The 19822-nt window shown below is 41.3% G+C and overlaps 1 protein-coding gene across 4 annotated transcripts in view; it reads left to right on the forward strand.

Moving 5' to 3' along the window:
• TNIP3 (TNFAIP3 interacting protein 3) overlaps window positions 1–19822 on the forward strand; it is a 57636-nt gene that overhangs the window by 8324 nt on the left and 29490 nt on the right. For all 4 annotated transcript variants that reach the window (XM_048304236.1, XM_048304239.1, XM_048304238.1 and 1 more), the window contains one exon: window positions 15222–15307. In XM_048304236.1, coding sequence (XP_048160193.1) covers window positions 15243–15307 — 65 coding nt within the window. In that variant the 5' untranslated portion in view covers window positions 15222–15242. The remainder of the gene's footprint in view (window positions 1–15221; window positions 15308–19822) is intronic.

The raw sequence follows: 19822 nt of genomic DNA on the forward strand, positions 1-19822 counted from the left end.
CCTGCTGGTGTTGGTTCCTGTTCCCATCTCTCTGTAGTGAAGAAGTAGAACTTCTGTAGCCAAACTCAGTGCAGAGATGATACCTAAAGCAGCTCAGTCAGCAGCGATGCCTCTTGTTGGGAGGCTGAGTGCAGGAGGGCCATGAAGCTGTGCAGTTTTCATTCTCTCCTGGACTGAAGCAGACAGAAGTTGTGACTTGGTGAAGTAGCACTGTGGTTCAGTGGCAGAACAACCCCGGGTTCAGGTTCTGCCTGCTGATCTTTCCCTAAAAACGTGATGCCACTGCCGATTTCCTGGTGTGCCAGCCAGAGGCTCTGAGAGCCTCACCCACTGGGCAAACACCTAGTTACTAAAAATCCTAATTGCTGGCATCTGTATTCAAGGCAGGAGGTGGCCCCTTCCTATGAACAGCCTACGTATGAAACAACCCACGTAGTTTGCAACCACTCTCCTGCCTTTACTGTGCAGGGGAGTTTATTTTTACTAGAAACAGTAACTTGAAAGGTGACCTTCATACTTACTGAAAGCAGCAGACGCTTGGCTCTGACTCATGGAAGGAGCCCAGGTATTGGGGAATGGCTGCTGCCTGGTAACATTTCCCTCTACTGCCTTGTTCAGCAGTTAAACCAAGCCTAGTTCTGCGTTCTAGGTACCATATTGTAGATGATGTGTATGATAGTTCTGCCCCTGCCAGAATCCAGAATTAATCAAAAACTCCAAAATCGCTGCTGGCTGCTGAAAGCAGCTGTGTGTTGGCTCAGCTGGGTTTCAGAGTGAAGCCTCACGCTCTGGTGTGTGTCTGGTTTCAGTTTCAGAATAACAAATCCAGTTTGGATCATGAGCCTCCAGCTGAAATAAAAGCCATTACTTTTTTTTCTGTAGTTGTATCACCTCCCTGAGGAATCCTTGGTGTCCCTCTTTCCTGTGATCTTCGCTGATTTTTGCCTTCTGTGATGCTCATTGGTGCTTTACTTCAGTAGGAAATCCCCTTTTTTTAAAATGCCTTGTGATGAGTCACTGCTGCTGTTTGCCTCAAACTGAAGGGGATTCCAACTATGAAATTGTATTATTGCTAAAATAGAATCCTGTTCCATTGCGTAGGTTGCAGTTGAAAGCAGAGGAAGGTCTGGGGGAGTTGTAGGGTAAGCAAGCAGTGTTGCTGCTAGTTTGTTTACTGGGGGACTCATGGCAATTCCGGTAACAAGTAAGCACCTTAGAAGTCTAGGAGATCAAAACCAGTCTCTAGCTAAAAAGCAATTCTGTATCTCTGCAACTCTGCATAAAGAACCAAAAAAACCACCCCAAACCGTAGTAGTTTGTGTGTTTCTAGCACTAGATACTAAGATCAGTTCAGCAAGAGTGTCGTTTGGTTTGAGCTTTTTTGTGCGTGTCTGTGTGTGTTCATTACGGATTCAGAATTGAATTGCTTTAAGAATGGTTCTTTTTGGCGTGGAACACGGCTTACAATTTTCTTCTTTCATTATAAATCTGACTGTCCTCATATCTATATTACTGTTGGTTTAGCCCTGGTGCTTTAAGCTGCAATATTCTGAAACCATCGTCTATCACTTTCTTTCATCTGAAGTAACTGCTGCAACTCTGTCATGCTGGAGTTTTGACCCATTCCCAAATCGCTGTGTGTGCATACAGGAGATGGAGGTTGCCATTTGAAGTAGGCCATGGTCCTGTCTTCTCATGTCTACAGAGGTCTGCAGGCAATCCAGGTCTATCCTCTGAACACTTACTTGCACCTTCTTTCAGCTCTGGATTTCCTTCCTTATTTTCAGAGTTCACCTGAGAACTTCTACAGGCTACAGTAAAACAACTCCTCAAAGCACAAAAGGAACCATTTAAAGGCATTTTGTATCAATGTGTTCAATATTAAGGTCTCTAAGGCTGTGGTTATCTATTGAGATATGGTGGTTATTGCGCATTGAAAAGGACCATGAGGCTGCTGATAGCACCACTCAGTCTCACTACTGGTTTTACATCATATTGCTGGAAAGGAAATAAGTTAATAAAAGCCACAAAGATGTACAATTTCCCATAGCCTTTGACTAATGCTGCAAGAAAGAGAGCAGTTAAAAAACCACTCTGCTGAAGGTGGGGGGATTTCCTTAGGAAGAATGCTTGGAACGGGCCTTGCTCTGAACCAGACCGGGAGACAGTCAGTTCCTAACTTCCTGACAAGGAGTGCCTGTGCTGAAAGGGAGGACACAGCTCCATCCCTCAACTCCCAAAATGCTTTTGCGTTTGCATCTCTTCAAAGGTATTTGATACTGAAGACTCAAAATCCCATAGCAATGCCCTAAAGTGCCTGGTTTGCTTAGCTGCAATCCTCTCTGGTAACAGGACCAAAGGAGCTGGGCTGCCCTGCAAATGCTGGCACCCAGGTTCATCCATATCTGTGCTCTGTCTTGGATTTAAGCCTGGATTAAATATGGCTGCTGGGAGCTGACTGGCTGAGTGCTCTCTTGATAGTTCCATACGGTGTTTAGGTACACAGCATGGAGTCTGGCTGGTTTGGAAAATTTGGACATGACTGCCTTTGTTACTTCTGAAAAGGGAAAAAGAGTCCGTGCATCCTGTAGAAACTTTGAAAATACCACAGCATTTATGTAATGAGATCTCTACCTAGACAATTACCATGGCACTTTGATTAGCTGTGAACTGCTAATATTGAATACAATTTTATTTCTGTGACCATTACTATTTTTCTCCTGAGGTAAAGTCTCATCCAAATAATCCTCTCATATGTATTCAATTGCTTTTCATTGTCCATATTCCCTTTGCAAAGGCTGAATATACTTTTTAGGAGTTTGGGTTGAACTAAACTTGAGTGCTTGCAAACATTTAGAAGACTTACAAATAGTAATTTATCAGACTCGCTGGCACTCTGCTGTGGTTTAAGGCTTCCTTCAAAGTAGGATGCACAAAGAACTGCAGAAGCTTAGAGTAAGGTCATGATTAGTAGGTGGATAAATATCCCTACCTTATAAAATAATCCTCAGTGTTTAATGTTTTTTTCTAGGTTGTAATTGCTGCGAAAGTACATAAGGGAAGTAGAACTTTGTTTGCTACAGCATTTTAGTGCTCCAAGAACTTTGTTTTTTTCCTTCTTTTTCTTTTTAAAAGAAAACAGAAAATAAAAAAATACCTTATTTCCACTACAGCAAATGGCTTTTCCTTACATAATTTATAAAAATTAATCATTTTAGCAACTTTTTTCTTTACTGTTCAAAGAAGTTTTACATTTTTCTTGATTGTTCCCCAATGCCTATATACTGCCTCTGTCTATGTTTTATGAGTAAAATCTAAATAACACAAGGGTACAGTTTCCATAAAATTAAGGTCATGTGAGGTGGAAAGAGCAGCCTAAGATCAGGGGTTCCTTCATTTTTATAGTCCTTTCTTTTGGTAACAGGAAACAGCTCTAAGGCAGTTTGCTTGTGGGATATGTAGGAGTGTTTGCATTTATAGATTTGCGTGTGTGTGTGTCTGCATGCTTATGTGATGGAGAGCTGCCTTAGGAATATTTGGATCTGGCTCCTGACAGCCAGAGAGCTCTCTCTAGTGTGGTTATTAGCTTTACCACACACTTGGACAACAATACTGCGGAGTTGTAAGCAGATACTACTCATGATTTCGCAAAAAGGGAAAATTAGATTCATGTGCTGCATGGGGAAAGTGGGGCAAACAACTTCTGCTTCAGTGTTGTGCTGAATGCTGGTGGTTGTGGAAAGGTCATCAGATCCTCCAGAGAAGCTGGGAAAGAGTACAGTTCTCATCTGAAATGTAGATGTGTCACCTCTCACCATCTTCCTCTCCTCCAAAGTGCCTTTCCTCCTGTCCACCAACAACCAGGATACCTCCTGTGAAATACCTTTGCTTCTCTTTGTCCTTGGTCAGCTGCAAACCCAGGTGGAGGCATCTTGCTCTATCCAGCCACCTGTACTCATGGCAACCACCACCTCTCACTGGGTACATAAGAATTACTTTTTCTTCCTTTTCTTACTTTGCTTCCTTTTTCCTTTCACTTTTAACCCAGACTCATGCAGCTGTTGTGTATCACCTTATTCTATCCTTAGCCCTTTCTGTGGAGGTGTCCACTCTTCTGGGTGAACACAGCTCACTGCACTCCTTGCTGCTGAGATGAAAATCAGAGACCAGGGAAACTTAGTTTTGTGGTAGATCAGCTTGTTGAGAAAATTCTAAGTCCTCTGAGCTCTGTGTCTGATTTTATTTTTGCAGCCCAGCCAAGAAATAGCAAAAGGCAGGAAAGTGTCTGCAACTTGCAGGTTTTGGCAGTCCCTGAATCTGGGTGAAAATGCTTTGCTTCCTGCAAAAATACCATGTCTCTATGAGGAAAAGGTCACTTTTCTGTCAAACCACTAAATGTTGCTTTAAGATTTTGTTGACCTAGACAGTAGTAAATTTAGTATAGCTTCAGGGTTGACTTTTCTCTCTTGTTAATTGGCAGGCAGGTGAAAGTGTGTATGGATAGGAAAGAAACCTCTCTGAAGTTGGTGCAGAATGAGAAAATGCTTTCTTGGTGAATTTACACACTGCTTAAAATTAGGTTTAATTCCATCTTGGACTAGAATATAAACAGTGAAGTATTTCAGTAAAAAATGTAGTGGTAGAGACCAGTGGGTGGGCAACCAGCTGGAGAACAAGGTGGCCTTATTCCCAAGAAAAAAAGATTTGTAGTCAAACCTCCCTGACACTAAGCTGCATGCTTAAAGTTTGTGGGATTGACAAATGTGATGGAAGGGATGTTCTGCTGGAGCCTGCTGCTGGCCTGATGTAAAGCCTGTTTTCATACTTGATATTCTATCAAATTCATGAACATCTTCAGGAAAATCCAGTGAAATAGCATAATATATTTGAGTAAAAGTAAAGAATTCATAGAATCACCATCTAAGACCTCATAAAGGAGCTGTGGCATTTCCAGTTTTTCCATAAGGAAGGGAGAATTTGTTGTGGGTGGTCTTCCGTTCACGGCTAAGCAGTAAAGCCACACAGCAAGCAGGAACAAAATGGGTGGGAAGTGCCTTGACTTTTAATACATCTCAAGCAAAAGCTGTTTTAGTCCAAAGAAAAATCAAAGCAGTTCACTAAAATTTAGGGTAGAGCTGGGCAGCAGCATCTACCTCCCTCAGAAAGTCACTTCTGTGAGCACAAAAATGTATTTTAATAGTGTATGAAGTGTGGATAAGAGGTAACCTCACCTTTAAGTGTTTAGTTCACCTCAAAAACCTGACAACTGGGACTGGCTGTCTCACTGCTGCTTCTTGATCTGGGGCATGTGAACCTGTTTAAGCATATAGAACTAAAAAAGAGCAGCCAACCTACTTGTGAGTGAAGCAGAAGAGAGTATTTTAGCTTGAGAAAACCCTGAGTGCGTGGGAGCAGTTCTTGTTCGTGCACCAGAGAGAGAGGAGGACAGCTGCAGACAGCCAGGGAGTAAGACTTGTGTGGAGAACAGCAGGCTGCCTTGTTTCAGCAGAACGAACTCCTAATGCCCCAAGTGTGATATCAAAGTGTCAACTTCAAGCCAAATCTCAGAACATTTCTGGACAGCAAATCTGTCTTAAGCTGCCTCTCCAGAATACTGGAGTCCCAAAGTGTTTTGAGTACTCTTGAAATTGCCTTTTTCTCCCCCAGTCCTCTTCTTTGTAGTGGTCTTTTCTCTCCTGAATAATACTTACATGGCAATTAAGCCCTTTACAAGTCACCAAGGATCTGTACTTTAAACTGTTGTCTTTGCATTATATTAAATTTTCTCTAACTCATTTCCTTCTTTTTCCCCCATGGAAAGCCCCTAAACAAGCAGTTCTTCAGTGGACAATAAAATAATTTGAATGGCAACTATCCAACCTGGTCTTTTTCTAGATAAGTGGTTTGGTTATGCCTAAGAAGCAATGAAATTTTTATTATTCAGTTATGTGTGGTGTAGCCAAAGGGGTTTTATTCTTCTGAATGGGGGCAGTGGGAAAGTCAGGTAAAAAGGTGATTTCTGCTGTACCCCCAAAAATTTTCCACTGGAGGTTAAAAGAGAGGGTTCCCCCTTCAATTTTTCCATTGTCTGCTTTTCTCTGCTTCTACAAAACACTTTGATGTGCCTGCTGTGCTGTGCTGAAAATGTCAATACTTTCATATCACCAGTGTTTACAGGAGTTAAAAAAGAAAACCCTCTAATTGTTTGAGTCAGGAGGGCTGTGAAGCCCTCTCCCTGAAGGGAAAGGAAGGGCCCAGGTTTTCACCTCCTCTTCTCTGGAAGCAGGAAGGATGCTGTGCCCTGTTAACCTCTTCTGCACGGGTAGAGCATCACATCCCTGCCTGTTCCTGCCTTGGGCATGGCTGGTGCTTGGAGTAGCCCAGCAGAACAGGAAATGTCCAGGCTCAGAAGGTCTCCAGTTAAAATATTTGTGTTTTGCCTTTTATTCAGGGAATGCTTACCAAAATCAGTTGTCTTTGGTCACTTCTCGTAACTCATGGAAGGCACCTGATCTTAAAGTCTTAACAGTCCTGGCTTTGCCTTGTCCTACATGAGGAGAAAGGTGGCTATTCCTGGCCTCCCTGGTAGAAACCACAGTGGTTCTGTGGAACAGGTGATGGATAATAAACCCAGGAGCAGCACACATGCAGAGTTTTAAGTAAGCCCCATCATTGTTGAGCTGACACATGATGACCAAATGCCAACCACGCCTTGAACTCTTTCCAGTCCCATTGCAATTAAGCAGGTTGGTCAGTCCAAAGCTGAAAGCTGTTTGAGTGCAGTGAAAGCCAAAACCATAGAAGGCTAAATTTGCTGTATTCTGCATGAATGCATTGCTGAGTAATATTTAATGCTGTTCCCTTCTTATTCAGTCATCCAGTGGGAAAAGCATTTCCCCTCAGAGGATGCTCTTGGCTTCGATTTCTTTTGCTGCTTGGGTTTGAGTATGTGTCACTCACCTCCCAAGACACTGCTCCAGCACTTTGCTACTGGGCCCTTGCTGGTGGGTTGCTTTCAAATGTCCCCTGTTGAGCCTGTTCAGCTTTTTCTAAATGCTTATATAGAATGAAGCAAGAGATCAGGGTAAGAAAAAGTGACTGATGTGGAGCTGACTGTACAGGACGCTGTTCTGAGAAGTGGAAGATGTTGGGGTGCTGTTGCTTTTTTTTTTTTTTTTTAATTTATTTTAAGCAGGCAGCCAGTAAATCTGAACTCTTGTTGGTAAATGTGCAAACCATCAAGCTGAAGTCATTAACATTTTGTCTGAGAAAGTGACAGCAAATTCTTCATCTGTAGTGGAATACTGTTATTGCAAAAGACTGGAGAAATCACCCTGCATCTCCAGCAGTTAAAACATTTATGCAGGAGGTACAAACACAGTTAAACTCCCTTCAGGGAAAGGCAGGGGAAAGAATTGGACCTTGGTTTCCCACATCCTGATTCTGACCTATTGTTTCCTCTGTTGTAATTGCAAATGTCTCCAGAATAGTTTTGTTTGAACAAACCTGCAGTGAATTGAACATGAATTTGCAAATGACTGCTGTCTGTGTGCATGTGAGAAGCTGAGTGTAAATGCTTTGACAAAAAATGATCCATCCTGCTCTCCTGAGCAGCTGACATATTTCTGCTAGGAGCATGGGAATGCTCTCAGGGCAGTTAGATCATGAGTGTTACAACAGCAATCTCCTAAAAATCTCAGCAGGGTTTTTAGTCCTTGGTGCAGAGCTGCACAGGTTTTGTTGTCATCAAAACCGAAACTGATACAACCATCAGACTTAGAGATGAGTGTTTTTCTGAGCTTACCTATCGTGAATCTTTCACTTTTAGGTGACAGCATGATAATGTTAATTTTTATCATCTGTGAAACTTGATCAATCAACCCCTGTGTGCAGTGGGCTATAGCCTGAAATGAATAGTAGATTCTTGAAAATGCTGCATCACTTCTTGTCTGGTGAAGGGGAGACATTTCTGCAGCCTTCACCTCTATGTACTCTGTTCCTCAGAATGAAAACAGATATAATAGGGTGGTTTCTCTGGTTGGTGCAGAGCTGAATGTCACTGCTGATGAGGGGACTGTAACTGGTCAAACTGAGCACTGATTCTGTAAGGGAAACCTTAGAATAACTTCTAATTAAAATGCATTCCTAGAAATGGCTCCCTGACCTATTTGCCCCTTACAGTAAATTATTCTGCTTCTAGATTGATATTTGTGTTCTGTTCAATTTGAGTTGATGCAGCTTTTCCACCATGCTAGACCACCACTTTTCCCACAGAGCAGCTCTTGCTGGTGCGTGGGCAAAGCGTTGTGTCACTGTTCCATGCTAATCTGAAGAATGAGAGGGAATCCTCTGTGGTCTCTTATAAGCAGTGCTTTCAAGTAGTTCTGTGTGGGCTGTGTTTGTTTGAGAGAGATGAATGTGCTCTCAGTGGTAGCATGACTTTAAGAAAGGGGTTTCCCTAAGCCTGGAGTGTAGGTTAAACCTTGAGATATATATACACAGATACACTTTTGCCTCCAAACCACTTAGTTCTCATTTGATTCAGAGAGCCTTTATTTGAGGCTGGGATGTCCTAACCTGGCAGTACAGAGACGGGCACCTTCCCTAAATATGGTGAGTAACATCTGCATTCATTGGAAATTTGTACTAGTGGGTCTCTTCCTAGCCTCAGAGTGAAGTCATGTACCTGTTTTCCCTTCTCATCTACCAAAAAGACCTCAAATCCAAAACCTGGTATTTTAAAGGTTTTTTCTTTTTTTCCTAAATGGCTTTTTAATTTTTTCATACTGTCTGTATAGAACAACTGTAGGAATGTTCTTTTATTTGCTTTCCTGGCATAAAGTTGGACAGTGAAGAGTACAGCAATAGTAAAGGATTATTGCCATATAGAGCACTAACTAAATTAAACAGTTATTTTGGGGTAAATCTAGTGATGCAAAGATTCAGTGCACCTGTACTGGATTTGACCAAAATCCCTCTGTTTGGATAAGCTTTCTGCTGAGAACTTTGGAAGTCTCATCTGTTTTGTGGAGTTTGGGTTGTTCCCTGGGCAACTGACTGCCTGGAGCAGGCACAGGATTCCCTTAGATAGTTCTGTCATTAGGACATCTGCTACAAATTATTTTCTGTAGTCCACACAGCACTTGAGAATGGGGTAGGGGATCTTTTGCTTGCCTTCTGGCTGTAAATTGGCATTAAAGCTGCACCTCAGAAGAAGTTTTGATTCATTCTACCCTTGAGTAAGGAATACTTGAAGCTGCGGTATTACAACCTCCTTTTTCCAGGGCCGATGTTGTTTGCTGCCAGAGGGCATATTCCTGTTTGTGTTGGGGCAGCTGTAGGAGCTCTAGACTGCTCTACCTCCCTCCTAAAATGAAGCAAAAGTTTTCATTTTCCCTTGGCTTGCTTCTAGAGCCTCAGGACACTGTGATATGCTGCTGGCGCAGTCTGAATTTCTGGCAGCAGTGGTACCATTTTTCCAGAAGTGTGGGAGTGCTGGAATGTGTGGAAAGCAGCATATGCTTCTGAGTTGTTTGGGATTGGTGTTCCTGCCAGCCAAGCAATGTCAGTGATTTTTTTGCAACTGGCTGGTTGGATAGTTCCTACCTTTCTATGGGCTCTTCTTTCTCCTTTTTTTTTTTTTTTTTTTTTTTTTTTTTTTTTTTTTTTTTTGTTGTTGTTGTTGTTGTTGTTGTGGGATTTTGAAGCATGTTCGGAGGGAACGAATCTTGCATAGAACAGAGCTGCATTCCTCTTCTAAATCAAGCCTTCTTGTCTTCTTGCTGTTAAATTTCCCTTCTTTAGGCGCACAGCTTTTTGCAGCTAGGTCTGCATGTGCCTTCTTTCACGGCCACGTGGCCCCTGTACTTGGAGCAACCTCCTTTCTGTTACTTTCTTATATTCCACTTCCTTATACTGCAGAGACTTAGTTCCAGAGTCATGGATTTGATATATCTTAACTTTTATCTCTTGGTTTGGATTGTACAAGAAAGTTTTGTCCTTTCCTGTCACAACATCACAGTTTCACTGCAGTGACATCTCCATTAAAAATGGTTCAGCAAAAGCAACCCATTTTGGGCACTATCAATGAATATCATAGTTATTAATCTTGCTTTTATCCTGCAGCATTTTTCCTTTTCACTTCTGTATTTTATCTTTTGGAAAGCTTCCTATCCATGCTTTGGCAGTGAATAATAATAAAGAACCTTTTTTTTTACTGGATAATTTACAATTGACATTTAACAAATAACTGAGTACTTCCTTCCCATCTTGCCCACCTCCAAATAATTTGTTGAGCTAGTTAAAGCTGGACAGAGATAATGAGAAAATAACATTGAAAAGATATTAATTGTTGAGAGCTTTATTTTATCAACGTATTTTATACTTCTAAATAAATTAATTTGTATTCTATTAACAATTTGCTTCCACAGAGATTGTGTACAATAAGTGGGCTCAAAGTATTACAAACTTTGCACCCAGACCTGTGTACACTAATTGTCTTTAGCTGAACTGAACATTTGCCCATGAAGAACAGATTTCTTCTAATTGTGTTTGAAATGAGGGGTCTCATTTTTAACAAGAGAGGTACTGAGGGTGTTTTGACTTAGGCTGTATGTGACTTTGATGGCTTGGTGAGATGATATTTGCAACTTCTTCTGGTCACTTCTTATGTGACTTTTTTGCATGTTGGAAGTGTGGTCGTGATATTTTTGGCACTGAGCTTGTGTTTTGTGGCCTTTCAAAAGAGTTTCTGTGCTTTAAACTTACTCATGCAGGTGCCTGTGTGGAGTGGCTGACATGGTAAGCCCAAATGTAAAATGTGTGCAAGCCTGAGCACGACTGTGGTGGCTTTTTGGTGACGTTTGTACCACTGATTTCTACCTGAAGAAGGGATTTATACTCATTGGGGAATCATTTCCTCACTTTCAGATGTTCTCGAGATCTTCAAAGATGTTTAGAAATTTGCTGATTGGCGAAGGGACAAACATGTCTGTAAATTGCTTTTGTCTAAGTTTCAATTCAAGAAAAATGTGTTGTATTGATTTTGAATAAAGCCTTGTAGTTTAAAGCAGTGTTTTGCACTCACCGCTGACACTAATTTGTGTGTGTCAAGAGGAGCATTTTGACACACCCAGTGTGGGGACCAGCACTCATAGACCAGACTGTTTATCAAGTTGTGGATATCACAGCTCCATGGGAGGGCATCTGGGAGTTAAGTTCTTTGGAGGGGATTGCTGCCCAAAATCTGCTGTTACCTTAATCAAGGAGAATTGTACTTAATATTGAGACCAGTTTAAAGTATTCAGCATTAAATCTTCCTGCATCACACAGGGCAGGTACCAGTTTCATTTTGTCCAAACTAAAGTAGGCAAGGCAGAACTGAGGAAACTATCTACTTTTTATTTTTGGGTAAAATCAAGCTTCAGATTTAAAATTTTGGTTAAAAACTGTCTTAAATTGAAGTTTCAGCATTTTATCAGGAAGTAACAGGGAGAGGAGATAACTGGCAGATCTTGCTGTGTTTGTGGCTTTTTCTAGGCAGCATTTTTGTGTCTGAAGCTGCATTTTCAGCAAAGGGCAGACAGACATGCAGTGCAATGCCTGGTTCAAGTGCTACTCTGAGAACCAAACCTGAGAATACGTAGGTAGGGGGAGACGCCCGAAATGTTCTATGTTTGATTTCTTCAGGCCAAAAAAGTCTTGAAGGCTTTATTCCTGTTTTATATTGGTTTCAGTGAGTGTCACTTAGGCTCTCTTTCATCAAATGCTCTTTTCTTTCTCCGGTTGTTCTTCCATTTTGATCACATTTACTGTAATAATGCATTTCTCCGTCCCACTCCTCCTACACGACAGCCACGCACAAATAGTGTAACCTGCTGGCTTGTTTATCAACAGCATTGACGATGGTGTTTGTTCCACTTTGTTTTGGAGCTCTTTTGCAACATGGGTAATACTTAAATGAGGTAGATTTACTCAGCCTGGCTGTCACAGGCCCTGCATCTTACACATTTTTCTGTTGTGAATTCCTGGAAAGGTAACTTATGAATGGGTTTATTCCTTATGTGTGATTTGCTAGCATGTACTTTGATTTATTTGGCATATTGTTTGTTTTCTGTTCTGTCTGCTGGATCAATATGAAACCAAAAATCTCCTTTCCCTTTTTCTGCATATTTCAGTCTGGCTCATCTCTGGCATTCATTTTACATTGCATTCCCACAAAATATTGCTTTGGTACAAATGAAATACAAGTGAATTACTGAACAGGTTTGGGGGCAATGACCAAAGGTTTGGGAACATCAGATGCTTTTAAGCTAGAGCTAGACTTGAAGAAACAAAAAGAGAATGGGGCAAGAGCAGTGCAGGATTTAACATGTACAAGAAGGATGTTTGTGAAAAGCATTTTGGAAAGCATTTTGAAACACTAGTGTAATGAGTGCCTCTCTGGTTGTAATCAATTTTACAGTTAAGATTTCATTAGAATTAGTGCGTCTCATTGTCTTTCTTGAACAATGTATTTTTTTTCTCTTCAAATGTGTTTTTTCTGTGTGGGAAATATGTTTTTAATGCAAATTAATACTCCAGCCAAAAAAAGTGCCTTTTTCACCTATTCTGGGTGTATCTAGGAAATACTTAGAGCTTGGAAACCTGATAAATTTGGTGGGTGAGCACCAAGGAAATTCTGCACACTTTTTAACAAACACTTTCAATTATTGCAAAACCCCATAAATCTGTGAGCAGAACTGATTCTGTTTTACTTCAGGGTGTTCCTGTTTTTAAAAGCCTTGACAGAAAGCAGAAAATTTATGTAGTTCTGAGCAATCTTTTACATGACCATTACAACCCCCTCTTTTACAGAGCCTTAATTCTTTGAAATAGCTGAATTTTATCCATCTTGGCTTCAGTCTGCCAGATCTAATAAAAACCTACAGCGTTACATTGCATATTATGGTTGTAAAAGCTTCTGGTTGTTCTAATAACAAACACTTGCAGGGGGCACAACAACTGGGTCGCATCTCTTTCGTTCAGGTTCACAAGTGGAGATTTAGATTTTAGCTGCAAAATCTGCATATGACTAAGAGTCAGGAGACCTGCACAACGTCCCCCACCCCAGCAGTGTGAGCAGCAGGGCTTCTGGAGAACTGCATGTTTATGCTGCCTGGGTGTGCAGCTGGGCCATGCAGGGATGTGGGACTTGTCAGCTTGAGCAGCTTTTTCTGTTTCCCTGGCTTGGCAGAGTAGGGACATGGAAAACCCGGAGCAGCCACGATGCAGCCCCAGGGAGCTCCCCAGCAGGGCTCCTAAATCCGGTTCACTCTGCAGAACCAGGGGAGAACACATCTAATAACTAAATAAATATATTTTTGTTCATTCTTCACTGCTTTTTTCCTTTCCAGTTTTTTAGAATGTTTTTTGCTTCTTACATGACTCTTACTGACATGGGTGTCGTATTTTCAGTTACATTTAACCTGCATCTCTTTAATGTGGGCTGCAATGCTGTGCCCAGCTTGGCAAATACACCTGAAACTGGTGAAAAGTCAAAGCTCAGTGGGACGAATTAGAGCTGGAGTAGCAGTCTGAATTCCGTGGTGTTCTGGGTCAGCTTGGGGTTTTTTTTCATTCTGATTTCCTTTAGTCATTTTGCTTTATTCTTTTGTTGGTTCAGTGGTGGTAGAGAGTGTTCATTCCAGGTCAATATTTTTCAAATTTGATATTTTTAAGTTAGACACCTGCAGGCCAAGTTTAGGCACTCCATAATAAGGCTTAATCCTCATTAGTCCCCAGTGTCTGCAGCTCCCATTGAAATCAATCGAATGCAGCTTTCCATACTTCAATGTGATTTTGTTATGATTAAACAGACAGTCATAAAACTCAGACAAGCTGGAATCAAGTTGCACATGGAACTGAATTGGCTTTTTTTTTCTTAATAGGATCCTTGTAATTAGTGATTACCAGATGCATTTAGAACGTGTGAAATGCCTGCAGGAATTGAAACTTAGAAGGGGGAGGGATGCCAAACGCCTCAGATCTTCTGCTGGCAACCTTTCATTTTATATTTCTGCCCTGCACATAGATGAAGCAGCATGGTTTCTATAAAATGTTCAGCTGTGGTTTCACATTAAGTTGATGTTACAAATAAATAGAGTGACTTGTAATTGAAAACTTACTTGCTTATAAATAGCAGGTTTAGCTCTGGATGGCTCCCCACTTCATTTCAGTTGTCACCTTGCTGTCCTTAAGATAGGTCTTAGGAAACCTGTCAATTTTCAGTTCTAGCAACTATCACAATGGTATTGTTTGATCTAAAGAGAAGAATAAGGCTTCTGATGAACTAGAGGTGTCTGAGGAAACATGCGCAGGGCTGCCGCCAGCCTGCAGCTAAGGAGCAGAATGGCTCCTCTGGATGAGGTGATGTTGGCTCACTCTTTGTACAATCTCTTCTCCCACTTGAGATGGAGAGGCGGTGCTTGCTTTTTTCATGTTTGGAGTTATAATCAAAAAACCTCCAGGTTTAAGGGATTATCTTAATGTGGACTGCTTACTGTTACCCTGTAACAGCCCTTTTCTCTGGGAGGTTGGTTTGGGTTTTTTTTATTTCTCTCCCTTCTCTTTGGAAATGCAGTGCTGGAGAGTAACTTGCCTGACCAGAGGGAAGCTTGTTAGGAGCTTGTAGAATGCTTGAACAACACGCTTGTGCTCAATAACTTACATATGGCTCCTTTGATCTCCAAGTGACTTAGATCAGAGTCATTACTCAAATTCTCTTAATTTTGGAGCAGTAGTTTTACTAGGCACTTCCATGAATCATAGGAATTTTTTGGACAATGTGAGGACATGCTTGAATTTTAGAGTATGAAAGATAATTGATTCTTTTAGGATGATTAATAAAAGTCCCTTTTGCAACCCTTCCAATGTTCCTGCAACTGCTGGCAGCTTTGTTACTTGGGTAGATTTTTGTCACTGCAGCCAGAGATTGTTGTTGCTGCTGTCCTTGCAGAACTGTCCCTGACACAGTGGTGGACTTACTAGAGGATGGTGCTGGGAAGGAGGAAGTAGATTCCTGGCTTGCTTGTCAACCATTTGTAGCTTATGAAGAATAAAATGAAATGTAAGACCCTGTTACCTGTTCTGATTGTAATTGGATGCTTAACTTTTTCTTCAGTTGTTGATTTTTTACTTCCCCTTCAAAGCTCTTTTATTTTTTTCTTCCCTGTTCCTAACAGATTCACTGTGAGGAGCTCCAAATGAAGAAGAGAGATGAAGGGGACTGCATGGAGCTCTGCCCCCATCCGTGTGTTGAGATGGAAAGGTATTGACTTGATAATATTGAGAGAATTAAATATAGTGCAGTGAGTGTCCTCTGTCTTTCAGCTGAGGCTGCCTGGCAGCCACCACAGGCAAGGAGCTGGCCTGACTTAAAGAGCTGGTTGTCCCCTGTCAGCTACTGTATGTTACACTTCCTGGCTGCATTTCCAAATGGTTTTCATCTGTCTGTCCTGCCTGTGCTGTTAGTAGATCACTGAAAATACCTCAGCTCTGTGTAGGACACATGGACTCAAATGAATCGTGGGCTTGTTTTCCTCCAAAGGTTCAGCCCAGCTGTGAGCCCAGCTCAGCAAGGCATTGCTGAAGCATCCCCATCCTGGCCCAGGCTGAAGCAGGAGGCAGAATGGGCTGTTTGTGGTGATGCCCGATTGGAAAAGAGAGCAGTGGTGTCAAGTACCAGTTAAAAATGTCAGCTGTGCAATTGCACTGCATCAGAGTCACAGCTTTCCAGAGGAGCAAGCACATGTAAGATGTGAACAGACTTGTGGGGCTCCAGCTGAATCTGTTAGGGCAAGCAGCCGGTCCAGAAGGGGCTGTGGGAGGGACACCAGTCTGAAAAGGCACAAACTGAGGCCAGGAAAGTGCCCTGAAGGGGGCACAAGCTTTTCTAGACATTGATCTTCACAGAAAAAGAGTGAGCACTTGAAAACATCTAGATTTGTCTCCCTTCTTGTCCTTTTAACTCTTAGCTTGCAGTTCTTTCAACACTTTACTACCACCTCCCCACAGCTTTCTGCATGTGTGCCTTTCAGTGGGGGAATTCATCTGCTCATGTGCTGCTTGGTGGTTCTGCTTGGCCAAGCTTTCCAGCTGATTGATTTTCACAGCAAAAATCAATTCCCTTTCCACTAGTGATCCACACGCAGCTACGTGAGGCCTGGGAGCTGAGTCTGGGTGACAGTGCCCCACTTGCTGCCTTTCCAGGGAGACAGTTGTCTGCAGCTCACTCATGGTTCATTTGAAGCCTGAGAAAGTTGGTGGAAATAATTTAATTGGCTTTTCCTGAGGTTTGAATGCAGCCCAAATGCTGTCCATCAGGAAGACATTCAATGTCTTGGTAGTATAATTAGGCAGAAGATCCATGTGAAAGGGGAATGATGCTCTTTTCCTGATGTACAAGCTGTACAGGGTACAGGAGTGAGGCAGCTGCATGGAAACCCAGTCCCAAAGGACAGGAACACCGAGGCACAGAGGGAACAGCACTGTGTGATAAGTAACATCATTTAGAGCAAACCAACAGTCATGGTCTTCTTACACATTGCAAATTTCCTGTGGGGAGTAAACACCGAGGGACACTGTGTGCCTGTATATCAGTAGCTTTCCTTCTCTTCACTGAGCTGGGATGGATTATAGGTGCAGCTTCACTTAATCACTGGGCCCTTTTGGCTTATTTTCAGAGAAACCAGATGTGTTTCCATTAAGAACATGCCCCTCTTTTGTTGTCATTTGTGTAATTCTTAAAATTAAGCAAAAGTATTAAAGAATAATTGTTTCTGCTCACATTAACAGCACACAGCTTCTCCAGATGTGGCATTTGACAGCCCAACAGCTGCTGGCTATTAAATGTGCCTTAAAAGCCCCATTCCTTTGTCGTAAAGGGAACAGAAGTGTAGGGACGTTTATGGGGTGAGAGGCAGATGTTTTGGCTACATCAGATTTGAGGGGCAGTTTAAAGTGGTTTCCCTGCTATGGTCACAGTGCATATTTTAACCCCTATCATACACTTTGTGGAGTGCTCTTCTTGGCACCGGGGTGAGATTATTCCTAATCCTGCACTGACCTGTGGGACATCTCACTCTGAAGACAGTGCAATTCTTCCAGGTAGATCTCAGCTGCTGCTTGGCTGGCTTTCCAGCTATGCTCTTGAAGTAATGGATAAATTTTTGGGGGTGAAACTCAGGTTAAAATATTAAGCTAGAAATAATTTGAAATATTGTGTTGCCTTTTTTTTCCCCCCTAAACTCTCTTTTTAAGTATATTCTCATAATCATCAAAGGCAGGTGTTCTTTCTGTGTTTGTCCCAGCACAGTATGCTTTATGCCCAATAAACGATTTTTTTATGGTGGTACATGTGAGGTGGAACATGGAACTAGTGGAGCTCAGTTTCAAGAGTTCTGGTTCAAATTCCCAAGCCTAAACTTTGAGTGGAGTGTTGAGTACTGGAATTGCACCACTGGTCCTTAGGGAGCTGCACCACATTTTAACTATTCTCTATCAGCTCAGAGTCTGTTCAACTTCTAAGAGCTTATGGGGCTGCAAAACTTGTTTTCTGTAACAAAAGTCTTTTTGTCTTCTTGGCAAAATTTTATCCTTCCTATTGCTTATTGGACTGGAAATTCTTTGTTGTTATTTTGTCTTAACTGGAGAAGATTTTAATATAAAAATCCCAATGTATTTGCATGAAAAAAATCTAAGAATTTTACAAAACTAAATTAAAAGAGAGCAAAAGTTCTGTAAAATCACACGGAACATAAGAGAATAGGCTTGTTCTATAGATAAACTGTCATTTAAAAGAATTATATCCAATTTTATTCCTATTTTAAGTCTATTTCTAGTGATGCCTTTTCCTGGTTTTAAAATCAAGAGTCAAACATGGTTAGAAGGGAAAAAGGGATTTTACCTCTGTATTTATTTTAAGGATCCTTAGGTGCACTATGTCCAGGTGGAGTGCACTGAAATGCACCCCGCAATGCACACCCACAAAAGATCTGGTATAACATTACAGGTTTTGCTAACTAGCATATCTATCAAAAATTCCCCAGTGAGAGGCTTGAACGAGCCCCTCTTCCCCAAGGAACCTTCCCCTGGGTGGTTCTATCTTAGTTTACAGAATGTGTTCTGGAGAGGACCTTGGGGTCTGGGGCACACTGATCCCTAGCTACGAAGCTTCTAAAGTGTTTCGTCTCTTAGCTGAACAAACAAGTCCAAGAATGTAGGCAAAAAGCACTAAAAAGGTATAGCAGAGGTATAAAAGAAAAGGCAAAAAAATCGTCATGGCATCGCTAGTACAAGTTAGGTTAAATATTCTGTAATTCAGTCTGATTCTCCCCCTTGTTCTACAGGCCTTTTTCTGAAATGAAGTCTGTTATCTTAAATAGGGGAAATATTAGCTGAAACAATTTGTCTCGAAATTTGCCACATTTTTATCTGACCAGTTCATTCTCCATAATTCAAGTGCAGAAATTTCTTTCTTTCCATGAATTTACTCCCTAGTCTTAGCCAAGCAAGAATCCTACATCCCAAATGCCCACCCAAGGGGAGGAAGCACATGTTTTACCATTAGACTCTGGAATTCATTTCCCATCAAAATATGACTCCATGGTGTTGGCGTCTGGCTGTAAATCCTGGTTTAAAGCCTTTTTTCACAATTGTTTATGGTGTGTATTTGTGCTTTCACCAATCACAAGAGCACACCACCCTTGAAATTAATATTTCAAATAGAATTATATGGCTTTGGTATTAATATTGTGCAATAAATGCCTTGGGACACGTTGTAGGTATGTCCATTGTTGCCAAGTAAGGAATAATGCCAGTTTCTAGTGAAAAACAGGGAGAGCCAAGAGATGCAAAACTGGGACTCTTATGGAGCTTGTACCTGCTTATTTGAGAAACTTCTATTTCTCAGCCCTCAATCCATGCTACTCAAGGCCAAAGTATGGGGCTGATCATGTTCTGGCTGTCAGCTTAAAAATAGAATTGCTGTAAAAAGTATGCAACCATTTATAAAAAAAAATCATTATTATTTAGGGCATTATACTGTTATAAATAATACCAATAATTAATAATAGGCCAGTGGAGCCTAGAAACTGAAATGGTGCAAAGATGTACCATGGAGCAAGAAGTGAAAACCATTTTAAAGACAGCAAGTTGAACAATGTGGGAGAAATGAAAACACCTTTAGTAGGGTGCACAGTGAAGTTCAGCATGGATATGGCAACTTGCTCGCCAAAGGGCACAGACCTAATTTCTTATTCTTGAGGGACATGGCTTTTCAGATATGACATGGAAATTGTAGGGAAGGTTGGGCTCTTTTCTTTCCCTGTAAGCTGTTAAAACTTTTGCTGGGAGACCAGCTTCCTTCATTGCATCTGTACCTTCTGTTTCCATGTCAAATGTCTTAATTAAAAAAAAAAAAGGAAATTTTGCAACTAGTTCAAAGTTTACAAAAAAAAGTTAACATTCTAATCTTTTTTTTGTCTCCTGCAGTAATCACAGCTTGCTATGTACAGTTTTTGTATCTTTGTATACTTTAGAAAGCTTTAGCACATAGAAGGGATATATACTTTGTCCTGTATGACCACAGAAAAATGCTTTTAATATTTTCTGAAAAATTTTAATGGTACAGAGGTGTACCTGTGAACTCCAGTAAACCAACAGCAGTTTTGAAAACTGTTTTGTGCAGAATCTGAATGCTGTGTGCCCTCTAGAGCTGTCCCGGGGAAGCTCTGTTAGTCAGCTTGTCTTGGTCTGGAGTAGCTCTTAATCATGAGTCCCCTGA

The sequence above is a fragment of the Corvus hawaiiensis genome, chromosome 5 (assembly GCF_020740725.1).
Source record: "Corvus hawaiiensis isolate bCorHaw1 chromosome 5, bCorHaw1.pri.cur, whole genome shotgun sequence".
Classification (NCBI taxonomy): Eukaryota; Metazoa; Chordata; class Aves; order Passeriformes; family Corvidae; genus Corvus; species Corvus hawaiiensis.